Raw genomic sequence first — 11,204 nt, 5'->3', positions numbered from 1 at the left:
TTTCTGTACGCAGACATATACGTAGTATAATTAAGTAAAATCTACTTAACTAAGTTTTAAAAGGTTAAAAAACTAATATACAAATATAAAGAAAATTTGATAAATTAAGTTGTTTTGTGAATTCAATTAATTAGACATGCTTTTGTTTATTAAAATGTAATTAAACTACTCAAATGGAATCCAGAAAAATTTAAACGGAAAACACCGGATTTGGTAAAGAAATAAAGTTTTAACAAATTGCTGTTAAATTGTATAAGTTACATGATTTCAAATAATTAGACTTGTTTTTGGATTAATACAATTTATAATTAATTTTAAAAAAACGGAATTTGAAATAAATAAATAAATTACAATAGAATTTGGGAATATAATAAAACGATTTCAGGGCCCTATACTTCATACACAATAACAGTAACATTCAATGGATAATTTTTGAGAAGAAAATTAACTCAACCTTATTAATTATTCATGCCCCAGTGCATGATGGGGACATTATTATACAAGCTTGAATTGAGTACTAATATAGAACTTACTTTTTTTTTTATTTTTTATTCTTGCCTGAACTAATTATTTTAGTAGAATTTTTTTTTTTTTTTTTGCCTATTTACTTCACCACAGAATCCTTTTTATCAGTGTGTATCCAAAAAATGTAGCTATTGTTAAATAGTGTGTTTGTAATGTAACAAATGTGCACTAGTCAGCTTACGGTAAGCAGGTTGGCAAAAGTGGGTTTTCTAAATTCTTGACCTTATTCACTCTGTTAAGTTGCTGCAGCTGCTCAATGCGAATCCAGACGGACGGTGTTATGGACTCTGCAAGATTTGAAAGCTGATGCTATTTATTATGCTGTCTATATTTTCTTGTGATTCAACCACTGGCCTATTTTAGTAGCACTCATGTCGGGGAATGCCATATGATGCTGGAAGAGTAGCATTTGCTAGCTCATGATTAATGCTAAAACTACATTTTTGGCTTTTTTTGTAGAGTGCATTCGTAATAAACTATTGCTTTGAAATTTCAGGGATGTACATTTTATTATGCATGAGCATGACACAAATTAATTCAGTTTGGATAAAGTCATGGTACATTTTTCACATTTGCATTTGCAGTTGTCAGTGTGTTTCTTCTCATGTACACTTTCAGACGAGAATGGAATAGCACACTGCTTTCTGCATACTGCGCAGTAGCCTGTATACTACCAATAATACAAACAAAAGTATGTGAAACAGTACCTTTCTATATTGTATAGTTCTACTAAATCCTTTTATTTGATTTTTATAAATACAGTTATTTTGCATTTTTAATCAGAATTGTAATTTAAAAAAAAAATTCAGCAAAGAAAAATCAATTAATCAAATCAATTTAATAAGTTAAACAAAAGATGTGAAAACATGGCTGATTTTACTTACAGTTCATTCATAACACATAAAATGAAAAGTCATATAATGCACATATTGTGGGATATAGTATTTTGTTCAGTTCTGCATAATTTGCATAAAGAAAATCCCTATAATGCAAGCAGTATACCTATTGCAGTGCATGCAGAAATAATATGAATATTGTGCCATTTCAAACTTGTTCCTCCGGCAGGTGTTTTTTCATTGGATTAGCATACTAGCCGGCAGTGCGTAAACCTCCAGAAGGTAAAAATTATTATTCAGCAAAAAAACATTCTTTTTTATATTAGGGTCCTCATAAAACCTCAGAATGCTCATTTCAGACGGATGTGTCAGACAGCCGTGGAAAAGACTAAAGGCAGAAGTTGCAAATGATGTTCTGACCTTTTGTGAGATTGCAGTTAATTACAATGCTTCCACCATTTGAATAGTTGTGGAGTTGAGCTTTATCAAACTAATGCATTTGATGTTTTCCACAAGACAATGACAAGCGGAGAGAACAGACTCAATTAAAATGACTCATTTCCCTTGTGATGGCATTGATTTGAACTGATAAAAACACGTGAAGAAACAGCTTGTTATTCGAAAATCAAATATTTCCACGTAGCTCTTCAAGATTGCTCCGTGAAAAACACTCCACATGAAGACTTTGAACATAGATACATTTTTGTAAATATATTACAATGTGCATGCATTTATTCATTCTGCTTCCAATTTCTGTACAAGGTTTTTTGTGAGGATAAAAGTTACAGAGTTAGGATCAAAGAAGCAAGTAAAGGCGACTCGTGGTGCTCTGATCAGAAGATGAATAGAAGTTTGTTCTCGCCACCAACCACACTGATGATGCCAGCTTGCATGCACATTTGATCAAAACCAAACACTGTTCAATTGTCATGATTTGTTTGGCCGTGTTTATAAGCCAAAAGCTTTGGCACTGCATTCATCTGGGCTGTTAGTTTGGTGCTGAAGTGCTGAAATCGAACAGATGTGGCACAGAACAGCCAGTGAAATGTCAATCTGATCCACTCCAGAGTGTGTGTAGCATCCAGGATTAATGCTTTGCCACACTTGCTGATGAAAAAAATCACCATCAATATTTCCTTCCATGAAACTGTAATTTAGAATTGAAAAATTTGAATGATTGTCTGTTTTTGGCCAGTCATTGTGGCACGTGTGCGTTTTGGTGATTTATTGCAAGGAATATTCCATGTACTTCTGGAGAAAAAGTGTTATCCCAATCATCCTTTTTCCACTGAGATTGGAAATGTTATAGCACCATTTTTGGAGCTATTTGAAATGAAGAAAAATAACCCAACTAACTACATGCTTGTGCGATGTGCTCATTATGTTCCTATTATTTCCGACCAATGGGCAAGCGGCTCTCTAATTTATTTAATCACCAATGGCAGTCTTTACTCATGTTTTGGACCCTGAGCATTTTTCATTCAAATTCATCTCCGGAGGCCAATTGAACTGGAAGAAACTTTGTCCACATGCACAACAAATTTGTTTGTTTTTCTGATGGTTTGTAACGTAAAGAGATGGCATTTTAGGGCTTCAAAAAACACTCTGCGTGATCATTTTTTATGTCACGGTTTTGTTCTCAATATCATTTTTCCGCTTTGTTGCTCTTTACTATGAAAATTGGTCTATTTTGCCTTCACGCATGGTGTGCATGTAATACAGTCGGGGTCCGCTTGAACAGCATGACGTCAGAGTACAGTTGATTCCCTTGAAAATCATAGGATCTGTTTCCAATCTTCAATGTCCCTGTGGGAGGAAAATAATTATGAAATCATTAGACATTTGATCTGGAGGAGAAGATGAACAGAGAGCTAGTGCGTGCGTTTCTGTGCGCCCTGGTACTTGTACATGTTCGTTGTTTACGCACAATATGTATTTTTCTGTATCAACACATGTCTTTTGTGACATCAGAGGGATCATGCTGAAATGTTTCTCAGATGTGTTTGTGTCTGCAGTGTCTCGTGTTCTTTTCAATCACCATAAGTACATGTGATTCACGTACACTTGTGTCTAATCCCCTGTGGCATAAGATTTATGTTGTTGATTAAAACAACCACAAACTGAACCATAATTCTGATCCAGAACAGAGATATTATATGTGTGCCAGATTCTGCTGCCTGTACTGTACTGTTCACTCAGTTCTTCGCTTATATTAATCATTTATTAGTTGTGCTTGTTAAAGCTATTGCTCATTCCCAAACTTTAATTATTTCATTTTGGTGCACAACATTGTACTACAGACAATGATATCTATAAAATCATGCAGCTTGTTGAAGGTGTTATATTCGTTTTCTAAGTGACTGACAGGTATGGCTTGTTGAAATTTGTAATTTTTTAAGTTAATTTTTTAATTTGAGTTTTTAGTTTAAAAACTTTTTAATCTTTTAGTTCAATGAAAGAAGTCTCTTCTGCTCACCAAGGCATTTATTTGATCAAAAATACAGTAAAAACATAACAAATATCGTGAAATATTATTACAATTTAAAATGACTTTTCTATTTGAATATATTTTAAAATATAATATATTCCTGTGATGTATCATTACTCCCGTCCTCAGTGTCACATGATCCTTCTAACATGCTGATTTGCTGCTCAAGAAAAATTTATTATATTCTATTGAATTCTTTTTTATTTTTGTATTTTTATCTTTTATTTTGCTGCCTAATTCTTTAATGAATAGAAAGTTCACTTGAACAGCATTTATTTGAAATAGAAATAATTTGTAACATTTGAAATGTTTTTACTGTCACTTTGATCAATTGAATGTGTCTTTGCTGAATACAAAAAAAAAAAATAATTACTGAGCCCAAACTTTTTCACAGTAGTGTATCACAAACCTAAATATACATCACAGTAACTGTTCCTGGTTTATATCAAATCGGACATTACAGAAAAATTTAAACTCACAATGCTTTTAGGAGACTGCTGACTCACAAGCAGAGGCTGTTTCGTGAATCTTAAAAGAACCGGTTCATAAGAGTCATTTGCTTGCTAATCGGTATCACAGTTCACACTGTTTGTTGTTATATGTAGGAAACACAAGATTTACCGACCAGATTTAAAATGATTGTTTAACATTTTTATTTAAGTCGAAGTAATCACTATTCCCTTTTTTTCTCAGAAAATGTAGAAATCTTGTTTAGCCTAATAAAAAATAAAAAAAGAAGCTTAGATGTACAAAAGATTAAAATAGTAGCCTATATAATCAAATACAACACATATGAGCTCATCACGTAAGCGCTCAAGTCTTTGAAAACAGTCACAGCACTACCTCTAGTCTGCTATTATTATCTCACATTAATGAGGTTAATGAACACTTAAGATCCATGGGTTTCTCACCCTTAAGTGTTCACACACACACACACACACACACATGCTCACAACGCACACTTCAGAATGTCTCTGCCAACTCATTTCAGCCACTTCAGAAACATCTTGAATTGTGTTGTTCTGATCAGTTTCTAATCAGATATCACCCGAGGAGTATTTTAAAGGATATGAGGTAAAGGATAAGAGGGACTTTTTACATCTATCAAGATTGGAATGAAATGCATTGTGGGACAAATCTTGAAGGCTGCTACTCTGGTTCTCTTTTGGAGAGGAATAGGTATAGATTTATGTCCTAATTTGTGTAATCATCACCGTCGTACTCCAGATCCAGGATAATAGTACATGGAAACGATGTGGCATGCTGTGACCCATTTAATTCTGCGAAGCCACAAAAAAAAAAAAAAAAAAAATTTTTTGTGTGGTTGCTTGTTTGTTTTGTCAGCAAATTGTATTTGATTTTTTTGCACATCAAATTGTATTGAATATGACCATAGAATGTTTTTTAGAAAGATTTATTTTTGGTGGGGTTTTTTTGCCTTGAGATATGCTAGAAGAGAACTGACAGGAAGTGAAGCGGTAGAGAGGGAAAGGTCCCCAAGCCGTGAACATTTCTGAGTTCACTTTTGAGTACACTTGTCTTATTAGCTTGAGTTAGAGGTGTTAGTTGTTTTGATCTGTGCATATCATTAATCAGAGAGGAAGTTCAGTGAAACACTAAAATGCTTTCACATGAATGTGAAAGTGATAAGTTTACAAACCACAATCAGCATCCACATGGAAATGGTACAGTATAGAGCGTGAGAGTGTCTCATGTGGCTTTTTCAAAGATAAACTTGATTGTTAGAGTTCATTCGGTTCAGCTTTTTTTTTTAAGGTGCATTGCACTTACTCAAATAAGAACTGAGTAATTGTAATTAACTACTGTACATGTACTTTCTATAGAGTTACGATTAGGGTTTGGTTTAGGGTTAGTTACTTGTAACTATGCATAATTTACTGTTATTACCATAGTAAGTACATGTAGTAGCGTAACTATTGTATGTTACTTTAAAATAAAGGGTTACACTTTATTTTAACGTGTTACAGTGTAATTATATATTTAAGTACTGAATAATAATTAGCTACATGTACTTACTATAGTGTTAGGGTAGCATTAGGGTTTGGTTAAGGGTTAGTTGCATGCATACTATGGTAAGTACGAGTAACATGTAACATGGACATTGTAAAATAATGTGTTACCGTTCATTCTTTACTATTACTTCAGTACTTAGTTTACTAAACTAAACCAAAACCATACATTTCTGCTCTATTGTGAACCAATAATTCTAATGGAAAATTATTTTGAATTATTAATAATAATAATTTATTATTAATCATAATATTTTCCAGATCATATTTTAATCATTGCTCTTGGCTTCAGTTCAGTGAAAGAGTTTTTTTTTAATATATCATTTTATAATTTTATTTTTAATATCACATTTTTATATCACACTGTAAAGGAGGAATAAATAGCTCGGGATCATATATTTAGGGGTCTTTTGCATTAGTAAATGTGTAGAATATTCAGAAGATAATTTGAGTGCTGCTTCAGAACTCAGTGCCGTAATGCTAGGGTGTTGCGAATGCTTGCCAGAGCATTGGTATAAGGTGTTCTGAGTAGTTTTAGCATGTTGTTATGCAGTTTTTAGGGATTCTTGGTGTTTAAAATGTTAATGGGATTTTTCCCCCCCAGCCATTTGATCATCCTCAAGGTGAAGATCCCTTAGATAAGTATCACCAACTTGAACGGGTTGAGGCATCGTTCAAATTTAATACTTTTAGTTTTTTCGCCCTTACCTTAAACGTCTCTTCTACATTGATCCGTGCCACATTTCAGTCACTGAGAGGCTGAGTTGCTACCTCTTGTACTTCAAGAACTGTACACGTGTCAGAGCACATGTTCCCACCCTCTGCAGTCGGATCTTCGTGACTCAAGCAATCAATCCTTACAGGACTGTTGCTTTGGATGTATGAGGTGAGGCTCTGTAGATGTTTGTGCATGGAGTCGCGATATAGCCTCTTAGCCAGTTTTTTGCACCCTAGGAGATTCAGGAAGGCGTTACGGTACTCGGGACTGTGGCAGTAGATGATTGGGTTCAGGCCCGAATTGGCATAGCCGAGCCAGTTCAACAGGAGGAGCTCCCATGGTTTAAAGACCTTAATGATGTTGAAGAGGAAGAAGGGTAGCCAACACAAAATGAAGATGCCCATAATAATCCCCAGTGTCTTGAGCGCCTTGTGTTCTTTTGCACAATGCCTCGTCAACCTCCGCCTATAACCACCAGCTGTTTTGCTTGCAGAAATACTTTCACTAGAATCTTCCATGCCTGTGCTCAGAAAGCGCAGTCTGTCCTTATCGATGAGTTTCAGCTGTCTGGTCGCGATGGCAAACACCTTCCCGTACACAAACACCATAATCACGAGGGGCACATAGAAGGACACCACTGAGGAGATGGCGGCATAGGTCGAGTTAGTATGGAATTCACAGCACTCTTCGCTATTGTAACAGTGTACCGCATCGTCGGACTTTGCACGAGAATAATGGTTCATGATTGGCACGAAGGAAACTAGAGACGACACCATCCACACTATGCATACGATGTAGCAGGCTCTGCGCTTGCCCAGGAGGACCTGATGCTCGAGGGGTCTTGTGATTGCAACATAACGCTCAACGGCGATGGCGCACAACGTCTCGATGCTTGCCGTGACGCAAAGCACGTCCACGGACGTCCACAGGTCGCAAACCGTTTTGCCCAACAGCCACTTCCCGCTAACCACCATGCTGGCGCCCAAGGGCTGAACCACACAGCCCATGATGAGATCCGCAAAGGCCATGGAGATGATGAAGACGTTGGTGGTTGTGTGGAGCTGAGGGCTGCGAGCAATAGCCAGGATGACCAGCAGGTTCCCCATCACCGTGAGGAAGATGACCAGCGCCAGAGGAAGAACAAGCAAGGGTTTTGGGAACAAGGAAACCAGGCTGGAGTTGTCGGCGTTCATCCTGAGAGGAAGCTTTCAGTGAAAAAGAGAAATGGACAATTTCAATCCCAAAATGCAAAATGCAAAAAAAAAAAAAATCTGTCGTCCTTTGCGTGCTGAGTTAATGTCCTGTAAGAAACAGATTCCAGGTGAGTTTACATTTAAGAACAACGACGGAACGTTTCCACCATCGAGATGGAGATATCAACGGCTTACTCAATTTCGAAAGTTCATAGGCTTTATATACATGAGAGATAATTGCGTGGAAACTCCCAGACTGCAAGTTAAGTAACTGGGCAAGACTGATTGTCTTCATGCACTAGGAGGAGCATTTGCTGGGTAGGCGAACTGTTTGTTAACATATAGCTTTGAGAGACTTCTTGCCCCTCCTTCTAACTTATATCATAATATTTTTCATGTGCTACTTTGAAGTTTATGCAATGTAACACAGCAGCAGCTTATTTCAAAATACATATTTATGTGCTGAAATGAACAGACCGGCATGGAAAGTTTGATGCCTTTATGAAGTAATAAAGCAATTTCAGCTAGCTTACCCAGACTTCTTGTCATTTGAGATGTTCACATGACCCATAATGCAATATATGGGCCATATTTTTTTACTTTTTATTGATTTTATTGTATTATTTTCTTAAAATTGACTGCGATTTTCATTATTGTTGATGTCAGTTAATTGTTAATGCACTACTCTGCATTTTATGCAGAATAAGGTCACAAAAACAAAGCTGCAAAATATTTGCTGCAATGAAACTGGCCGATGTGGAAAGTTTATGCATTATGAAGTAATAAAGCAATTTCAGACTGGTCATTTGGGATGATCACATATCCACCTGACCCATAATGTATTATTTGTGCTAATTTCATCTATTAATTATTCATGCACTAATCTGCATTTTATGAAAAAAACTTCACAAAAACAAAGCTGCTGCCGTTTACTTATTTCAAAAAACGTATTTACACGCTGAAAAGACACTTACTGATGTGGAAAGTTTGGTGCCTTTATAAAGTAACAGCAATTTCAGCCAGCTTATTCAAACTTCCTCCTCCTGACCCATAATGCATGATTTTTGCCATATTTTGATGCTTTTATTGTAAACATTCTTGGTATGTACAGCTATTTCCATTATTGCTACTGTCATTCAATTCTTAATGCACTACTCTGCTTTTTATGAATCATCTTTACACCAAAACAAAGCTGCTGCTACATACCTATTTCAAATATTTCCATGTTGAAATGAAACCAACTGATATAAAGTAATAAAGCAATTTCAGCCAGCTCACCCAGAAAGAACTTCCTCTATCAAATCATCTTGATTAATTTACGTTTGATGAGAAGTTGCACTTGTAAACTCTTATCTTCTGTTAATGTGCACTCTTGCTCCGCGCACCTTCCCACGCCTGTGTGAACATTATGTTCAGAAGGATGCAAACATGTGGTTTGTGGCGGGCACCGTATTGTCAACTTCCTGTGGCAGAATGGCCTTTACAGAAGTACTTTAAGGACATGGTGAATGAGAGCATTGCTTTCAAAAATGTCATTGTTCGTTAAATAATTAGACCAAAAAAGATAGCAATTATGCATTTCTGTTATAGTCATTATAAAAAAAAAAGAGCTGCCTAAAATTTTTAAGTACATTGAACTTGGATGTTTAAGTCATTTAAACTTAAATTACATCAAACTGACTTAAAAAATGAGCTTGTTTAACGTTTAAAAAAGTTGAAAATTGCTTACCTTATTTTGATGAGTTAAAGCAATGTAAAAACATATGTTGTCATAACTTATTGATAATATCATTTTTAAAGTGTATGTTTTATAACTCTTGAATCAACCAACAACACATTGCTGTTACTGTCTTTACACTTAGTTATAGAAAGTTTCTTGTTTCCTGTGTTGTTGCATCTTAGTTTAGGTTTTGTTTACTCTAGATTCACAGCATATACACTCAAAAAAATAACTCTTTGAATGAACATAAAAAATCATGGAAATGATTTCCACGTGATTAACTTGCTTTATTTCAGCATTATGCAATTCTGTTATTCCAATTTAATGTACTTACGTTGGGTCAACTTAATTTATTAAGGTTGATTCAACTTATTTACTATGGTTGGACACAGCTTAATTTAATAGTGTCAGCCCAACTAATTTACTTAATTTGCATTCAACGTATGTGTTTGTTATTTTCATTCACTCATTCATATTTTATTTATTTTAGTGACACATAATTAAATGAATATACTATAGCTAGCTATTTGCTAGCAGTAGCACATATTAGCATATTAGCAAGATTTACATGCTCCTTCAACCAAAGCAGTTAAAAGTAACCAAATCAGTCCACAGCCAAACAAAATGCTCCACACTTCTCCACAATGGTAACCCACTGTATTTTAAATGGTTCTAATAATTCCAACGTAATTGAACATTAAACACAATTACACACTATCAAGTCTTCCCCTTTTCTCATTTTCTCAAAAAAACATAAAATAACACTTAATTTTAACATTTATTCTCTCTTAATTCAACCATATGCAAAGCATGCTGGGAACTAACAAGCACTGCCCAGTTTCAGTTAATGCAACACAAATCATTCATGTAATCCAACACAAACGGATTAAGTAAACTTAAATTTGACATATTAAGCAGATTGAACACAATCAAATTAAGTTAGGGCAAAATGGCAGTTGGCGTCGCACTATACTGCCACCCTCTGGATGTAAGAATTTTTTTACTTAACATAAATGGTTTGTGTTTAGACAACACATTAGGATTTTGTACTGTTAAGTTGAGACATAATTACGTGGACCTTAATAGAAAAAAACATTTCAAGTCAACAAACACAATTATTATAAGTAAACTAAATATAAATATATTATGTAAAGTGTACAACATTCCTAGTTCATTTTTTTGAGTGTAGATGGTGATGCTACAACGCAGTTATGTTTGTCAGACAGATTACCCATCATTCATTTGCTTCTGCCCTCTGGCAGTCCTGACAGAGTTTCACAACATTTCACAACGTTTTCGATTTACATTTTGACAGATTGTTTATTAGAGCGGGTTTACGGGGAAAATATCACAGAATGGCAGATGGCTTGTCGGGATGTCCATGTTAATAAGGCTACCGAAACTGTCTTATACAGAAAACTGACTTGGGAACATGTTAAAGGTTTTTGGGAGCATCATTTGCTAAGTATTCTTTGATTCTGATGTGTATTTAATTCATATAGTGGCTGTGCAGAACACTAGCTTGACATTGATGGACTCCGGCCTCAGGGGAAGTTTGCCGCTCGCAATTTCACACACACACACACACACACACACACACACACACACACACACACACACACACACACACACACACACACACACACACACACACACACACACACATATACGGAGTGTGTTTGTTTCTCTGGGCT

The 11,204-nt window shown here is 35.4% G+C and overlaps 1 protein-coding gene across 2 annotated transcripts; it reads right to left on the bottom strand.

Annotated features, from left to right (window-relative positions):
• Window positions 1-1,344: 1,344 nt before the first annotated feature.
• Window positions 1,345-9,204, bottom strand: adrb3b (adrenoceptor beta 3b). 2 transcript variants are annotated; one of them, XM_084105367.1, is made up of 3 exons: window positions 9,069-9,204; window positions 6,588-7,898; window positions 1,345-3,167 (listed from the first exon to the last, which is right to left on the bottom strand). In XM_084105367.1, the coding sequence occupies exon 2, from the start codon at window positions 7,788-7,790 to the stop codon at window positions 6,624-6,626; it is 1,167 nt and encodes a 388-aa protein (XP_083961493.1). In that variant the 5' UTR covers window positions 7,791-7,898; window positions 9,069-9,204; the 3' UTR covers window positions 1,345-3,167; window positions 6,588-6,623. The 2 variants fall into 2 exon arrangements, with proteins under 2 accessions (XP_083961493.1, XP_083961492.1); XM_084105366.1 differs by having other exon boundaries at window positions 6,588-7,802.
• Between the last annotated feature and the right edge of the window lie 2,000 nt (window positions 9,205-11,204).

The sequence above is a fragment of the Abramis brama genome (genome assembly GCF_963993115.1).
Source record: "Abramis brama genome assembly, chromosome: 25".
In the NCBI taxonomy this organism is placed as follows: Eukaryota; Metazoa; Chordata; class Actinopteri; order Cypriniformes; family Leuciscidae; genus Abramis; species Abramis brama.
The sequence above is the reverse complement of the archived record's forward strand: the minus strand, read 5'-3'. Positions and strand labels throughout refer to the sequence as shown.

Bases quoted from the DNA above. Each gene is read 5' to 3' on its own strand.
- adrb3b (XM_084105367.1), bottom strand. From the start codon at position 7,790: ATGAACGCCGACAACTCCAGCCTGGTTTCCTTGTTCCCAAAACCCTTG.